At 37.6% G+C, this 17,554-nt stretch overlaps 7 protein-coding genes across 7 annotated transcripts; 3 read left to right on the top strand and 4 right to left on the bottom strand. All coding sequences in view use genetic code 12, as the record gives it.

Moving 5' to 3' along the window:
* Window positions 1-306: 306 nt before the first annotated feature.
* Window positions 307-1,780, top strand: DASC09_057220 (uncharacterized protein; the record flags this gene model as incomplete). Its single annotated transcript, XM_064999306.1, has 2 exons — window positions 307-313; window positions 387-1,780. 2 exons carry the CDS (start codon window positions 307-309, stop codon window positions 1,778-1,780), a joined length of 1,401 nt encoding a protein of 466 aa, XP_064855378.1.
* A 1,744-nt stretch (window positions 1,781-3,524) lies between these two features.
* Window positions 3,525-6,821, bottom strand: RAD1 (ssDNA endodeoxyribonuclease RAD1; the record flags this gene model as incomplete). Its single annotated transcript, XM_064999305.1, has 1 exon — window positions 3,525-6,821. The coding sequence occupies one exon, from the start codon at window positions 6,819-6,821 to the stop codon at window positions 3,525-3,527; it is 3,297 nt and encodes a 1,098-aa protein (XP_064855377.1).
* Window positions 6,822-7,699: 878 nt separating this feature from the next.
* Window positions 7,700-8,275, bottom strand: CDC42 (Rho family GTPase CDC42; the record flags this gene model as incomplete). The annotated part of the gene is made up of 1 exon (XM_064999304.1): window positions 7,700-8,275. One exon carries the CDS (start codon window positions 8,273-8,275, stop codon window positions 7,700-7,702), a length of 576 nt encoding a protein of 191 aa, XP_064855376.1.
* Window positions 8,276-9,178: 903 nt separating this feature from the next.
* DASC09_057190 (uncharacterized protein) lies at window positions 9,179-9,715 on the bottom strand (the record flags this gene model as incomplete). The annotated part of the gene is made up of 1 exon (XM_064999303.1): window positions 9,179-9,715. The coding sequence occupies one exon, from the start codon at window positions 9,713-9,715 to the stop codon at window positions 9,179-9,181; it is 537 nt and encodes a 178-aa protein (XP_064855375.1).
* A 587-nt stretch (window positions 9,716-10,302) lies between these two features.
* DASC09_057180 (uncharacterized protein) lies at window positions 10,303-12,408 on the bottom strand (the record flags this gene model as incomplete). The annotated part of the gene is made up of 1 exon (XM_064999302.1): window positions 10,303-12,408. One exon carries the CDS (start codon window positions 12,406-12,408, stop codon window positions 10,303-10,305), a length of 2,106 nt encoding a protein of 701 aa, XP_064855374.1.
* Window positions 12,409-13,098: 690 nt separating this feature from the next.
* Window positions 13,099-15,273, top strand: DASC09_057170 (Zn(II)2Cys6 transcription factor; the record flags this gene model as incomplete). Its single annotated transcript, XM_064999301.1, has 1 exon — window positions 13,099-15,273. One exon carries the CDS (start codon window positions 13,099-13,101, stop codon window positions 15,271-15,273), a length of 2,175 nt encoding a protein of 724 aa, XP_064855373.1.
* Window positions 15,274-16,367: 1,094 nt separating this feature from the next.
* DASC09_057160 (ribosomal 60S subunit protein L18B) lies at window positions 16,368-17,297 on the top strand (the record flags this gene model as incomplete). The annotated part of the gene is made up of 2 exons (XM_064999300.1): window positions 16,368-16,479; window positions 16,849-17,297. 2 exons carry the CDS (start codon window positions 16,368-16,370, stop codon window positions 17,295-17,297), a joined length of 561 nt encoding a protein of 186 aa, XP_064855372.1.
* Window positions 17,298-17,554: the final 257 nt, after the last annotated feature.

Below are 17,554 nucleotides of genomic sequence, written 5' to 3'. Positions count from 1 at the left end.
ATTATTACTATATGTGTATATATTTACGCTTATTTGCAATGAGAATGTATCAGAAAGATCAACAGTTGGAGGGTTTTCTCAAGTATCTCCACAATAGGTGGGTGTTTTTTCATGGGAGTGTTTCTTTCTGACGTGCTGTTTGCGACCAAAACAATCAATCTTTTGACCTTCTTTGGAGGGGGACATCATTATCATTTGCAATTACACCTTCACTTCTAGAAGAAGACAATTCAAAGGAACATAAATAAGAGGAAGGACAAAGTACAGAAAAGAAAATAGATTAAAACAACAAAAAAAAAAAGGGTAATGAATGGTAAGTGCTCGATATAAGCATAAACATCATCAAAACGTCAATAAGTATTTATTAGCAACTAACAACTATCCAGCCTCTAGAGCCTCGCACTATGAATCATCATATCCTCTATACAGTTTTGACTGGTCGCATCAAGGAGTCATTGTGGCAACGTACAGAGAAGATTTGAGCAACCAAATCACGGTGCTCAGTGCCAATAAGAATATTCATGGTGGAGACGAATATGATTTCCAGCCAGTCGCCACCAGTGAATTAATGTATCCTGCCACAAAGGCTCTTTGGGATCCATCTCAGAAAATGAGTGGCAATGGATCAAGGTTTGCTTCTTCATCGCAATACCTTCAGCTTTGGGAAATCCAAGAGACCCCCGGCCCAACTTCTAACATTATCAATGGCAATAACATGCAATATCATCATGGGTGTTATACGTTCATTGTTCAAGAGAAACTAAAGCTTATTAATTCCAAACTTTCCCATCATTCACTTCCACCACTTACATCATTTGATTGGAATATTCTGGATCCCTCACTCGTCATCACATCTAGTATCGACACCACTTGTACAGTATGGGATTTGAATAGGCAGCAAGTGAAAACTCAGTTGATCGCCCATGATTCAGAAGTATTTGATGTAAAGTTTGTTCATTGTGACGTGAATACGTTCTTCTCAGTGGGAGCAGACGGCAGCGTCAGATTATTTGATTTGCGAGCTTTGGAGCATTCGACTATCATTTATGAGCCTCCGCAAACAAATGCATCCATCACCACTACGGCAAACAATATTGTTAATAATAGTGGTAGTATGCCTGCCAGTAATAATATGGGTATCATCAATTCGTCTCCGTTGCTTAGACTAGATACCTGCAAAACCAACCAAAACCTCATTGCCACCATTGGGGTAGACTCCACCGCCGCAATGGTACTCGATATAAGATATCCTGGTACAGCAACTTATTTTCTTGATGGTCACTCAGCCTCAATAAACTCATTAGCCTGGCATCCAACAAAAGAGGCGTTATTGACTGGAGGAGATGATTGCCAGGCATTGATATGGGATATGAATGGGATTGTCACCGAGGTCGCGTCATCTGCCCAAAACTCATCATCTCAAAACTACCATCAACCAGGTGGGGTGCAATCTTTCCCATATTCCCAAGGATTAGGGGGAAGTGCAAGTGTTCAAGACAGGATCCTAAAGAACGTTAACGTGAGACTTCCGAATAATTCATTCATCAAAAGTTGTATGGTGACGTATCCTGATTTCAAGTACCCTCATCAGAGTCATTCTTGGGGAACTGATACTTTACAGCCGAAGATTGGCAACTGGCCAGCAGGAGGCGCTTTTGGTAATACTCTTAATAATGGTGGCTGGGTTTCTCTGGAGATCAATTATGTAGGGTGGAATGATGTTGGTGACTGGTTTGGTGTAGTCAGCGGTAAAGAATTCCAAGGTGTTAAATCATACTAGATAGAGCGCTAAATACAAATTTCAAGTTTTAGTATTAGCTGAGACGGCTTTTTGTAAGATTTGGAACGTAGTTAAAGGTTAATTTGAATTCTTGTTGCCAAAAAACAAAAACAAAAAACACATACAGAATAGAAATCATTTCTGAAATTGCAGCCCCTGAGAGGATCTCTTAATGATTTCTCACATTTTTTTTGTGGTGAGATGGCATGTTCTATTGATAGAACAAATTGTCTACAGTGTGTTCTTGATGCCAATTCTTCACCGAGATATTATTTTGGTGGACATATTTTCAAATAATGAAATTTACAAACAAATAGGATAGTCGAATAATGGCAAATTGCACAAGATTTCTACATGCAATTTAAACAAAACTTGTAGTAGCAAAAACTTATTCTATTAATTATCCGGCAATATATAGAATATAATTGTTTAGAATAACTAATCTCATAAAAGCGGTCGCCAGCTTATGAAATTCATGTAGGCCCAAAAAGAAGATATTGAAAATACCAGAGAACACGGACCACTACTAATGTTGATTCATTGTCTCTTATCTCTTAATATCTCTTTATTATTACCTTTCCTTTCTTCTATCTACTTAACTTACTCCTTCATCTTTATTACCTTTCTTTTTAAAGTCTCACTGAATCATCTATTTACCTACATTTATCTTATCCTAAGAAATCCAAGATAAATACTACAGAGAAGAAAAGATAAAAGAAGTCAAAAAGTGTCAAATAAGGCTAATTTGAAAATATCAGATTGTTAGTGACAAATAAAAACATGGCTTTCTAGAATATGATGTGATTACGATTTGAATAGTACTATTCTCTCTCTCTCTGTCTCTCCCCCCTTGAAATTTCTGAATACCACAGAGGATACTGAGCATTTTTAATTAATACTGAACATAAAACATGGTTTGTGAATAACAAGTAATCTTACAAGCTTTTATCAGCATATAATATTGCCAAATGACTGCTCCTGAATAAAAACTTCCCACGTTGCCATTCACGCGTTGTGATCTTTGGTATGCGTGCTATATTCTCGATACGCGTTCTTTAATAAAAGGCTTTTTTACAGGATGCGCCTGCTAGACTCAGACTCAGTTGCAATTGAGTAACCATTAAAATAAAGCGATTATTTAACTGTGTTTGTAGATGTTAGTCCTGGTAATGAAAAATCGGAAAATAAGAACCGTTCATACTAGTTCGACCTTTTTGCACATCAAAAACCAATAAGAAATGAAATGCAGATGGAGAAAAATGACCCTGGTAATAAATAGGTTTTCTTTACTCAACATCCATAAAAAATAAATTTAAATAAATAATCATAAATATCGAAATATTGGCATGAATATGTGGTCCAGATAGACAGACAATATGTGAGTTCCAGTGCATATTTGCAACATTCCTCACAATAAACATACATGTTGTAATCATCAAGTTGAAAAAAGGGACTAACTTGAAGATAGGCTCTCACAAAATGAACTCGCAGGATTCTGAATATGATATCTACGTAAATTGAAATATATATTCTCTTATATATATAATCCTCACCAAGATGACCACTTTAAGATAAATTTCACCAGCATTCCATTACCATGGTTTTGACCATCAAAAAAATGAACAAATACAGACAAAATAAACCACCTCTAATCTACTCTAAAAATATTCATTCATAGTTAATATATAACTTGTGAAAAAAAAAAAGCTAACAATATATCTGATAAATTTAACAATATTTCGTTTCACTGAGGAACAATGTTTTGTTTAAAAAAATTGTAAACTTTTTTCCCGTTCTCTTCTCCAATCAACAACGATATCTCAAATTCTTCCAAGTTTACAAGATCCCTCATGCTTTTGATATGGGTACATATGGTCCCAATATTGGCACTCGTAATACCAGGAATACTCTTGAGCAAATCCAAAGCAGAATCATTCTCTTGGATTTCTCCAATTAATGATCCTGGATCATCACCATTCATTCCACTACCACCGATAACGGATTGTCCTAATCTAATCGCTAATCCCACATTTGGATCATCTTCTCTGGCCTTCAATTCTCCAAAAAATTCAGCAGTCTTATAAGGCGAAGGCGACCAAATTATTCTCAAACCAGGAAACTTGAGCAATAGCATGATCAATTTCACCCGGATATTCTGAAATGATCTTTCTGCAGATACAGAGTTCTTAAGAACCGTGCCAAACCCACCACCAGTAACTCCACTACCAGCTCGAAATTCAACAAATGGGTTCATGGAAAATGCTTTGCTTTCGTCAAACTCAACCAACAACACTGCAAACTCATAAAACTTTAACATTCTTTCGCACTGGAAATATAAATTCCCTTTTTCAAATGATTGAATCAAGTCGGGTACCGATTTACGTTCGACACAAATCTTTGGTGACAAAACATAGTCCCCGACCGTCAATACGCAGGGAATGACTTCAAACCCAGAACGATACAAGATATTAGGCAATGCCGAGCGAAACTCTCGCATATCCACAACAATTTTTTTATTAGGAACTTTGGTAGTTTCAACAAGCCGCCCACCAGCTATTCTTGTTGCTTTATTGGCATTGATCGCAGCAGCGAGCTTTTTGGAGGCACTGGCGCTGGATTTTTTACCTTTCAAAGGTAACAATTTTAAATCCTCATTATAACCAACAAACTCTTTGCCCAATTGGCCCTTTTCACGAATCAACTTTGTGAAACTTTCTTTTTCCTTTTTGATCTTCGTAAGATACCTTTGTTCCTCTACCGAAGCACAATAATACATAAGATATGTTTTTAATTGATGCGCCCTGTTCTCAGCTTGGAAAACCTCAATCCGTCTAATGAACCCAAGATCAGGCTCATACATGATTATATAAGAAGGGAGTAGTTCATGCAATACATTATGATCAGTCAAAGGGTCATATTTTTCAATAATAATTTCATCTGTGCCAGCTAAAAGTTCAAGCTCAATATAATCACCACCGGGGGGTGATAATTCAATAACATCATCAATTCCTGCCTCAAGGTCTTCGAAATCATCGAGTTCTACAACTTCAATGATATCTTGTTCTATTATTTTGGCAGTATCAGGATCTTTATCTTCTCTAGTGAATTTCGCAGAATGAAGTTTTGCCGCTTTGGCCACATAAGAACCACCTCTAGTACGACGCCGCTTATTACCAGCATTCTGAGAATCGCCAGTAAAAGTCTTGGATAAACTCATTAGATCATTTCCTATATTATCCTTCAAATCATTTGAATTTTTATTATTATTGGTTGTATTAGTTTGTCTATCGCCAGAGTTGGGACCTGCCTTAAGACCATCAACTCTAGCCCTTTCTTCCTCTTGGCGTTCTTTCACAGTTTTATTTATGATTTCGCTAACCTTTAAACTACTATTCTTCCACGCACTATAATCTCTAAATCTTCTCAACATCAACTTTCTTCCAGATACTTCCCCATTTTTATCCTCCTGTTTGCAAGCCAAAAACTCTCTAACTTGCCTCACCATTCTGGCAGATGCACACATAATCAACACAGGACCAGCAGCAGCTAGTGGTCTTCTGACACGTTCATCGAAAATTTCTTTAAGAATGAGTGCTAATTGTTCCCATTTTGGAGGCTCTTCCAATGCATAACTTTCCTCCTTCCTCCGACCATTTTTTTGACTGTCTCGCTTCACAATATCATAAACCCTTTTTTTGGCAAACGAAATCACCGTTGTTGCCTCATCCAACATCAACCATGGAGCTCCATTGTAGTTCATTCTGCCTCCCGGTTTTCCAGAATCAGTATATTCACTTAATACTTGCTCTATATCCTCATAGAAAGCAACACAGTCATGAGAAGTTAAATGATTAATGAGCCTTCGCATCAAGGCCAAATCACCAATCAATTGTTTAGTGGTCCAAGATATTCTATGCCAATGACGCTGGAATAGAGATGTCACTTGTAAAATATACAAATCGTCAAGAAATCTTGAATAATCATCTTGTGAAGCAATATCGGTATTGACGGTTGACGAAGCATTACCACGAGCTAAATCTGCAAATAATTCACTCTGGCCAGTGAGGTCTGGATTATGGCGTTTGATCTCATGGATCAATGCCTTCATTGTGCCAAGTAATGCTAACTGAAGTCTCTCCATTGACTCAGTCATTGATACTGCGATCTCCACCACTTTACCAAGATTTGGATCCTGTTTGCTTTGAGAACCTTGAAAATTCAATGAAGAAAGTACATTAATATGAAATCTTGGCCAAAGTAAACATTTCTCGAGTCTCATATTTCGTAACATTACTTGTAAAGGGTTGATGATACTTCCCCCACTAGTCCTTGCAGCGGTATGGAGCAATGCTTGTGGGTCATCGGTAACGCATTTAAGAAATCCCCAGCTATTATGACTTCGATAAAAAGTAATAATAAATGCCTCATTAGATGTTTCTGAGATTCGATCGGCATGTAATGCCACAATACCCGTTATTTCATTGCAATTGACAATTCCCAGAAGTAAATCAACAATGAATATTCTCGAAGATAAAGAAACAATCCCGCCTTCCAAGTACATTCTCCGACGGCGATTAGCTGTTACTGTTTCTCCTTGAATGGCAATAAACGGTCTCACAAGTCCGTCCAGCCAAGATAGTTCAGCTAGCTCTTCAGATATCACCTGGTTTTCTTCATCATGAGCGTTTAATAAGATCACAAGACTGCGCTTTGGCGGATCATCATTTGTGATGGTTGGCAGAGTATTTGGTGTGGCCACAATGTGCAACAAATTGGATACAATCAGCTCTAGACCAAGGCCTTTTGCCAAGATTAGTAGTGCGTCTTGAACTAACAATTCTTCAAGGATCATTTGCTGGAAATTGAGTGATAGAGAGGATCTAACATCAACCATGCCTGTGAGAGCTTGCTCAATAGCAGGCTCTTGTAAAGTCACAACAGGCACTTCTCTATCAGAATCAGAATCATTTTCAAGATTTTCGGGTTGATTGTGAGCTTCTTCAGTATCCGAAGTGTCTTGGACAAATAATGTATCAGCCATATGCTATATTGTTGATGTTGGGTGATAGATACGCGATGAGGTCCTTTTTTGATCAATAATCTGCCAAACCATGAAGAGGGTGATTACTCGAATGTATCTCAGTGTAATTATAATTATATTTGGTCACAATCATTTTACTACTTCTTAGTTGTAATAGTGGTATTTACTTATGGCCAATAATTAGGACTACTAAATAGGCCGTATTATTGTTCAACGTTGGGTGGAATTCCCAATAATCCAAACACCGACAAAGGCTTTCATTACACCATGTTGACAAATATTTCGTACAATAGATGTATATCTTATTCTCAAACAAAAATTATGAAAATCAAAAAAATAGTAGTATTAGTGGACAAAATCTTAACAAAAAGAAGATATAAAAAAATAATTTAAAAATATAAAAAAATAAAATAAAAAACAAAACAAAACAGGATGGCAAAAATAGGACAGACCAAAAAATATATTGAAAAAAAAAAATGAGTTTGCAAAGGAACATAAATGATAATATAGGTGAGTAGACTACTAATGTACGACCAAATGGAAACAAGAGGCAGCATTGAAACAGACATGATAACTTATTTGAACTAAAAGTTGGTTATAGATATGTATAATAACAGGGAGGCTAAAGAACAAAGCACCATTGAAAAAAGAATTGTAATTTATCTCTCTGATCGTTAGGTGAAGTGGAAAAACTAATTCATTCCTGCCGTAATATTTTTTTCTTTTTTTCTCTCTTTCTCTCTCGCTCTTTCTCTCTTTAAAATTCACGAAGTATAATACCAATAATTATACAGTCTCAAAATAAAGACCAATTAACATCGTATGTGAATAAAAAGAATAAAACAACGCAAAAAATAATTATGATAATAAAAACGTACTCATAAGATTGTACATTTCTTGTTTTTCTTTATAACAGGAGGTTCCAAAGCAGCAACAATCGCTTCATCAAACACATTCTTCAAGCCCTTTTGAGTTAAAGCTGAACATTCAACGTATCTAACTGCTTTCAATTCTTTTGCCAATCTAACCCCGCTTTCAACACTAATAACATTTAGTCTTTGTCTTTGCAATCTCTCTATAATCAAAGGATCTTGTCTAAGATCGATTTGTGTACCAACAATGAGACATGGAACACCAGGACAGTGATTATGAACTTCAGGGAACCATTTTTCTTTCACGTTTTCAAAGCTTGGAGGGGAAATTACTGAAAAACACACCAAAAATACGTCGGTTGAAGGATATGATAAAGGTCTAAGACGATCATAATCTTCTTGACCGGCAGTATCAAAAAGACCCAAAGTATATGGGACATCCCCGATCATTACGGTAACGGCATAATTATCAAACACTGTTGGAACGTAATCGGCTGGGAATTTGTTGGTTGTGTAGGAAATCAAAAGACAAGTTTTTCCAACGGCACCATCACCGACAACAACACACTTAATTGTTTGCATTATTATTAATGTATTATGGAAAAGTTGTATAATATAAGGCTAGTGAACCTGATGGAAATTGATTATTTGGATGAAAATAATATTAATATGGTTAAAGGAGGATTGATACTTGGATCGGCACCTGGCTTGTCTTTTTCCAAGTGAAATATGATTGATGAATTTAATAAATAATAAAATCAAAAAATCAAAATCTAAACACACAAACGTTATCACAAATCACTATGTGTGTTAGTTAGACAGAACAAGTTTTTTCTTTTTTTAAAAACAAAAAGGAGGAAAATTCAAGAAAGATAAAAGCAAAACACCGAAGTTCCGCCCAAATGAATTATTGAAGTTTCTAGATGATCACAATGAGGTGATATATAGATAGGAGGTCAACTGGCGGGCGGTAGATAACGAGCGGACAAAGTCGATAAAAAAAAAACGTAATCACCGGGTAAAACAAATAGAAAAAATAATCACTTACAAGAGATTGTTATATTGTCTTGGGTGTAAGGGTCTTGAGGAAGGGATGAGGGGTATATGAATTGAGAAAACCGTTTGCTCTTTGCTTTAAGTGTACTGAGCTGTTTCCATATGGGATTTCAATTTTCTTTTTTTTTTCTTTCTGCTGTCGTTTCTCAACTTTTTTATTTTTTTTCTTATTTTTTGGGGGGCGGTATCTACACGTGATATGGCTAGTCTTTCTAAAGGCACGGGTGGGTACCAGGTGTACGGGTTTTATGTGGACGTTAGGGAGGAATGACATATATTATGGTGTTATTAAATTGTATTAAATTGTATTTTATTGATCCTGGCCAGCAGAGTCTTCACATATTAGCAAGAATTAAAAGACGAAAAAGGAATGTGAAAAAAACTAGAAATGAAAACTAAAATGGAGAAAATATTGCGGTTAAAGCCTATCTAGGCAGCTTTGGTGACGACTGGAGTAGCAATGACAGTTTGGGCAACGTGAGTGACACTGGCACTGGCAGTGGTGGTTCCATTGACACTGTGCTTGTCTTTAACCCAACCATAAACCTTATCACCAGCATATACGGCAGCTGCAGCACCACCTGCTACCACCCCAAACTTACCAAGTTTGCCCAACTTTTGCCAACCGTTTTTAACGCTTTCCAAAAGACCAGTCTTGGCAGCAGTCAGATCAGAAGCAATTGGTTCAGTCGCGACGGTCTTTGGGTTAACTTTCGCAGTTTCTGCTTCGGTGGTCATAGTCTTTGAGTCAGTTTTTGCAGTCTCTGCCTTGGAATTGTCAGCAGCGGCGCCAGAACCACCGGAAACCGCACTCCCAGCGGTGTTGACAATAGTACCAGCAACAGCCGAACCAGTGTTTGAATTTTCAGCGCTGATTTCATTGGCTCTTTTGATATTAACTGGCATGGCGACAACCTCCTGAGAGATGAGCAAAAGAGCTGTGAGGATAGGAAGCGAGAACTGCATGGTTGTTTATGTATGCTGTTAGATATAAAATTGAGATAGAGTGTTCTGGTTCTAGAAAGGTACTGAGAATTAAATATTAAAAGTAATAAAAATATGAAAAAACTGCCAGCATCTTTTCGCTTTATGTAGGCTTCATCACATTCCTCAAGAAATGTCCGTGGCCTCATGCATGCCAGAAGAAAATCGCATCCTACTATTTGTTGACACAAAATGCCATCTAGTCAGCCCCAAGCTTACAACATTGCTGCATGTTAAAAATAGGAATCACAAGGCAATATTTCCCTTAAAACAATAAAGGAAGGAGTCCCTGCTTCTTCAAAAAAAAGCTTCTTTTAATACTTCTCTCAACAACATTTGTACATCGCCATGGTAAAACTCCATTTTTAGCCTAGAAAATCACCATATCACTAAAAGTTTTTTTTATATATGTATATTAATTTATTTAGTTTTAGCGAATTACACGAGGGGCAGCTATGATCAGAAATTTTATAAAATACAGGTTAATCTTATTAAATGGGATTTGTTTTTAAAAATTCTTGTTTGTCCCATTCTAGACAGTATAATTTTCGTATTACTCCCTACTTTAATCATTTCTGACCATTCTCTATCTTCTCCAATGCTTCAATATTTTCTCTAAACTTTTCCACTAAACCAACATTCTCTCTAATTAGCTTTTCTCGTTTAGTATACACCACATCCCATTTTGTGTGCAAGTATGCTTCTTCTTCCCTGATTTCTTTTCTTAATAATTCCACCACTTTCAGCTTGAACCCACGCATTGATGATTCCCAATGTTTGCTGATATTGTTACAAACTATAGCGGTAGCAAGCGCAACAACTCCTCCAACAGCATAAACATCAAAACCATATAGAGCATATCCTCCAAGGACACTGAGCAAAGTAGCTGGAGTATAAACACCAAGGAGTTGAGTAGTGAGTGTCTTGATTGTGGCGTTTTGAATGTTAATAATATCAGGAGCTAAAGTATCCATGAACTGGTCAATTGAGCCACTGTTGCGCCCATCATTCGCATCCTTTACCAATGGGTTCGAATTCAATTCTCCAGAAATAGGCGCAGGAATCAAATGGCTGTCAATTTTGCCTTCCACATAACTAAGCTTTTCCATGAAATTATTTCTTCCCTTCTGAGATCTCATTGCTTGGTGAATCATTTCAATCATATAAAATTCAAGGTCATCGGCAATCCAAGGAAGCTTCCACCACACAAGTTGACGTTTTTCATACTCCTCCAATGCATTACGGAAACCTCTTTGAAGAAAGCTATTTGATGCACGAGCCCATTGGCGCACTTCTTCTCTGACGGTATTTTGCAAGGCCAAAAGTTCAGACTCTTCAAGTGCAGTGGTGGCTGAATAGAAAAATCTGACGGTAATAATTTTATTGATGATCTTGAGTAAATCCAAAACATTTTTCTCACCTGCCGTAGCAGTATTCAACAAATACAAAAGCTTCAAGAGATTGGATGATTTTAGTGAAGCCACATACTGAGATGACTGGGAAAAATCAGACATGAGTAGTTCGTTTGCTTGTTGCGCCATTTTCGAGTCTATACGAAGCACTATCGGAGTACCATCTTCTGAGAATAATCCTTCCTCATTGATATTGATAGGACCATCTGGCATGGATTTTTGAGCAGAGTCTACAACAAGAAAGTATGGAAAAACTTCTTCCATAGGATATTGTGTATCTTTCACGGTATGATACACGTAAAGATGGCATCCATCACCAATATCAAGATTTTCATCTTCAATATCTGGGAGTGGAATATATGATTCATAAAGGATGTCTTCATCTTCTTTTCTAGAAATTGTCAAGGGCAAGATATTGCAATTTCCCACATTTGCAGTGTTGATTTCTAAAAGCTCCAAATCATTGAGCCGAAGGATATTCTTAGGTGAAGAGGAAGGGGAAGAAGAGGCCACTAGTCGATCAGCATTAGTGCCACCAAATGCTTGCTGTAGGTTTTTGAAATTGCCGAGACGAAGAGTGCTGCTTAGAAGTGGTGTTTGAATTTCCCAAAATGATAATGTTCGATCATGTGCAACATTTTCCACTATCACACTGAAGGGCTTATTGTCAGAATTATCGTTCCAAGTTGGGAATTCCTCGGGAGCACGATATGCTACTAAATGATTCCCTTTGTTCAGCCGCTGCTTGAGTTTAGAATACCAGTCCTGGTTTCCACTAAGAGGGTCCCCAAGAAGCGCAGGGAGTAAAGAATTACTATTACCAGGAGCCTTTTTGATTCCAATACGGATTGGGTAAGGCTGTCCTCTGCTGATAGACTTGAGATGAAGGATTAGGAGATTGACTTTTTTTGAAAGTGTTTCATTATCAATAGCCCCGCCTATACTTCCATTTGTAGGACTCCTTGACGAAACCAGGGTCAAGAATCTAGTGTTAATATCTCGAAGATCCTGGATTAGGGAATCAAGAAGTGCCTCTCGTTCTTTAATATCCAGTGCCGGTGCAATTTTATCTTTTAAATATTCTTCTTTATGTGTATTATTGTCTGGGGGTGTTGTAATTTCTTGGTGTTTGATGCCCTTGATTAGGTCGGACTCGAGCGTGCTAAGGCAACGATATGAATAAACATTGAGTTTGCAGGAAGCAATTTTCCAAATTGATTTTTGTGTAGCACCTGTGGCCAAAGCTCTGGGTAGTTGCAACATCTTGATGATGGCAACTATTGACTAGTGTCTAGTTAATGCTACTTTATTATTGTTATATTATGGTGGTTTTTTTTTTTTTTTTTGTTCTTTTTTTTTCCTCTACCCTATCAAATTATTTATCTCAACGCACTTTGGTTCTGGCCATCAATAACTTGAAGAGAACAAAATATGACACGAACAGTGCCAAAGTTGGCATTTGCAGATATATTTTCACCCAGAATGTCCCAATGGAGACTATGTGAGTAAAAATAAGAGAGGCTTTATAAGAAAGAGCGGCGGGGACAAGGGATATTTTATGCAATAAATCACTTACTAGGAAAACAAAAATGAAGAATATAAATGAAACCAAGGTAACAGAGAACTACATACCATATTGGCAGGGATTATGAGAAATAATTATCCTGTCATCGTTATACAAATCAACAAAATATTCTCACCAGATTGAGCTAACATCACCCAATTACCAACCTATTTCCACTAACACGTGATTAAAACTAACGCCGTCAGATTTTTTTTTTTCTTTTTTCTTTGGTAACCTGCCTGCCTCGTTTATCTCGTTTAATTCCAATTCTTAACAGCTTAGCGAGCCTACATCGTGAAATCAAAGAATAGATAATTAGACTTCAACAGTATTTGCCACATAGCTAGCCCTTCCTTATTCCTTAGCTTTCTTTCCTCCAAGCCTCTATCATGGGCGACAAACTTCATGCTTCATTGGGTAACGCTTCAACAGCCCCGAATGTTTCCGCGTCTGTAAAATCAGGCTCAAGAATTTCAAAAGACACAAACACATCAAGGACTTCTAAGCCAGCGACGAAGAGAAAGTTTCACACAAAGTCAAGAAATGGCTGCAATACCTGCAAGAAACGTCGTGTCAAATGTGATGAAATGAAACCAGTGTGTAACAAGTGTACACATATGGGCATAGAATGTACTTATTCAAATCCCGCCTTGGGAAAACCATCGGGGTCTCCCCAACCTCAAGAAAGACGCAACAATCAAAGCACCTCTGTCGATTTCAATTTTGGTAATAAGAACAATAATAACGCTGCTCCTGTTGATAGTTTCGGCAACTCTGGTGCCAGTTCTTCGGTCACTAATGCAGCGCTCCAGCTACTTATTGCCAATGCAACAAATACAATGGCTGCCCAAAACAATCCACTCTCAACTCTATTTTCTTCTGGTAAGAATTCAGTTGACTTGGCCTCCATTTTAGGCTCATTAAATGGTAATATCTCTGGTGATAATCCCTTGTCAAACCTTTTGGGTGGCAGTTCTTCTTCAAATGGTTTGTCAGCAACTGACTTACTATTGTTTCAAAAACAGCAACAACAACAAATGCAACAGGCACTCCTCCTAAACTTGATAACCGGTAATAACTTTAATGGGAATAACAGCAGTGGCTCTGATGACAATAACAATAATAAAAACAATAGCAGCTCGAACTCTCCTCGTCCAATCAACACAATTTCGTCTCTTCTTGGCCTTGGTGCAGGTAATGGTACTGCTACTCTTGCCAGCAATCCTTTGGTATCGACCTTACTTAGCCTGATTTCGAATCATTCTTCTGCTTCATCAGCTGCGTCATTACTCAATTTGGCTAATTCGAATGAACTTTACCCCGGATTAAACACTCTAGCTTCTCAAGCAGAGCAACAACAAAGAAACTCGGCGCCAATTAGTACACCACAGTCACCAAATAGTCTCACACATAATCTTCCAATTGATAGTTTAATCGATGATCCTCCAAGTATGGCCCCAGACTCTCCCATCAGCTCCTCACCAAACCTGTCTATTCGCGAACACATAGAAGGTGACACGGCATCTACCAGTCTTTCTTCTTCCCCGAAGAATTCCCTTCTAGTTAACGACTCTTCTATGAGCCCTACAATTTCCGGAAGTCTCAATACAAAAGACCTTAGATTGATGTATCACTACACTACCGTAGTGTGGCCCACAATTACTGCTGCGGGAATTTCAGAGGAAAAACTTTGGAGCGAATACATTCCTCAATTGTCATTTGAGCATCCATTTCTCATGCATTCTATCCTTGCGTTTAGTGCTACTCATTTGTCGAGAACAGAGCAGGGTCTTGATGAGTGCGTTACGTACCATCGTGGTGAATCGCTCAGGTTGCTTCGAGATGCAGTTTTAGAAATCTCTCTTGAAAATACTGACGCTTTAGTTGCTAGCGCTATCATTTTGATTATGGACTCTTTAGCTAATGCTTCATTGCCTTCATCTCCCTCCCCAAAATCCTTACCCGCGTCAGCTTGGATTTATCATGTTAAGGGCGCTGCGACCATATTGACCGCAGTGTGGCCACTAAACAAGACTTCGAAATTCCATAAATTCATCTCTGTGGACCTTAGCGATTTGGGTGATATTATTAATAGCCCAGAGAAACTTGCATCAAGTGATAAGACCTACCTGGATTTGGAGTGTTTTGACGAATCTATCGGTGATCTTTATCCAGTGGAATATACCTCGCCATATCTTATAACACTTGCGTATCTTAACAAACTACACAACGAACGTTACAAATCAGATTTCATTCTCCGAATTTTTGCATTTCCAGCTCTTTTGGATAAAACATTTCTTGCCCTCCTTATGACTGGTGATATTGCAGCAATGCGAATTATGAGAGTTTATTACTCAATGTTGAGAGAATTCACTAATGAGATGCGTGATAAAGTATGGTTTCTTGAAGGCGTTTGTAAAGTGCTACCTGCAGATGTGGACGAATACTCCGGTGGTGGTGGTATGCATATGATGTTGGACTTCTTGGGGGGTGGTTTGCCAAGCTTAACTACTGTTAATTTGTCAAATGAATTCACCTCTAACTTGGACTTTATGGGTAATTAATGCCAGTGTGCTGAAGCGATTCTTGAGAGATTGTGCTTCTCGCAACAGAGGCAACTTCGTGTTTCTTCAAACCAAGGCATTAGTTATCTTTTATTTAACTAAACTGCTATTTTTTTTTTCATATATATATTTGATTTTCTGGGGGCTCGCTGCTGCACTTTTTCTTCGCTTTTTTTTTTTCTTCCCGTTTTGCTTTCTTTCTTTTTCCGTTAGCAATTGCTTGATGCTTCTATATTACATACTAGAGTTTGACTTACAGATTTTTATTTCTTCACAAGTTCTCGCTTGCCATTATTCTAATACCCATATGCTTGTTTTCCTTTTGTGGTTAAGTCTTCTTGCCCTGGGCCATGACATACGTAGATAACTTCTACTAATCATTAATTAATTATTAAAGATTGGTCCTGAAAACTACACCTAGTAAACAAGGTGAGCGATGGTAGATATATTCGTTATCCAATGAACTTGTCAGTATTAGGTATATAGGACCGTTTCATGCATAGCTACTTATACTGCTTGGGATTCATGAGAAATTAAGGGTCCAGAGGCCATCAAGAACACGAAATGCTGTGATGCTGTCATCTTGTATTGCCAAATAAAAGATGAATACATCTAAGCCAAAAATCTATTTAATTAACCCTGACCACTTATATTATGTCGAAGTATATGTGACAAATACTTAAGCGTTTTTCATTTTTTTTTGCTACTGTTGGTTCTGATTCATGCATGCTGGGAGGTACAGGGAAACTATTTGTTCCACAGTGCTATTCAGGAAGTTATGTGGTACTTGACCCCTACTAGTTTTAAATTGTCAATTAAATGGTGAGACAAACTAAAACTTATGGAGTGCTGATTAATTGACTGTGTTTAAGCTGCCGATAGTGCAGTTCGCAAGGGAGTGCTTGACTCACATAGGGCTATTATATGTTGTGGAGATTCATTGCACGTGATATATTTTATATAGCCCTAATGATATACAGTGGTCACATGCAGTGCAAGATGGAAAAATATTCCCAAAAATAAAATGAAAAAATGAAAATTAAGACCCCGTAGCATACCGTCCATATCAAAGACACCAAAATCATCAAGAAAAAATGGGTAGAGATCACTTTGTTAAACAACACGCTAGATCCGGTCACAGAACCGCTCCAAAGTCCGACAATGTTTACTTGAAATTGTTGGTCAAGTTGTATTCTTTCTTGGCTCGTATGTGATATTTTTTAATTTGATAAAAGATCAAAAAAAGAAAAAAAAGAATGGTTTCATCAATCAACTTGTATGAAGATGAACCGCAAAATGGGAATTGTGTACTATAATTTACTTAAAAAGTCTCTTCAATGCTTCATGAATATTGGCTACTTTTTATCTCCGCAGAATTCACAATCTATAAAGATCGGTGAAGCTGGGCCTACGAATGCTTTTGGTAGTTCAGAAGCTTGTCCCTTAGCTACTCATAATCTTTTTTGGGCTTTGCTGCGTCGAGAGCAACACATTCTGCGAGTGCATTCTATTTTCTTTGAATTGTGCGATCTTTGAGCAGAATGGAACATTATTTACTAACGTTTTAATGTATAGGTAGAACTGATTCTGCTTTCAACAAGGTCGTCTTGAGATCTTTGTTCTTGTCCAAGATCAACAGACCACCAGTTTCTGCTTCTAGAATCGCCAGAGCTTTGAAGCAAAAGGGTTCTGCTGAAAAGACTATTGTTGTTATTGGTACTGTTACCGACGACAACAGAATCTTTGACTTCCCAAAGGCCACTGTTGCTGCTTTGAGATTCACTGCTGGTGCCAAGGCCAAGATCTTGAAGGCTGGTGGTGAAGTTATCACTTTGGATCAATTGGCTTTGAGAGCTCCAAAGGGTCAAAACACTTTGATCATCAGAGGTCCAAGAAACTCCAGAGAAGCTGTTAGACACTTCGGTATGGGTCCACACAAACATAAGGCCCCAAGAATCTTGTCTAAGGGTAGAAAGTTCGAAAGAGCTAGAGGTAGAAGAAACTCTAGAGGTTTCAAGGTGTAAGCCTCTTAATTGTTGTCTCCTCAGCCTCAGTTTTTATTATATTATTCTATTTTTTGTATTGTATTTAGTTAATTATGGTTATGATTTATTCTTTATGATACTATTTGATGGGATGAATGAACACAGTCCTTATATTGTAAAGCCATTAAGTTTTGTCATTTGAAAGGGTTTTGTGAAGTCGCACAGAGATTAAAATTTTCATTTATGAAATCGAGGGTGGCATACCCCGCGATTTTCATCAACGCGTTGAACAAAAC

The sequence above is a fragment of the Saccharomycopsis crataegensis genome, assembly GCF_037102585.1.
Source record: "Saccharomycopsis crataegensis DNA, jcf7180000000098, whole genome shotgun sequence".
Lineage (NCBI taxonomy): Eukaryota > Fungi > Ascomycota > Saccharomycetes > Ascoideales > Saccharomycopsidaceae > Saccharomycopsis > Saccharomycopsis crataegensis.
Note: the sequence above shows the minus strand (reverse complement) of the source record. Positions and strands in the feature narration are given on the sequence as shown.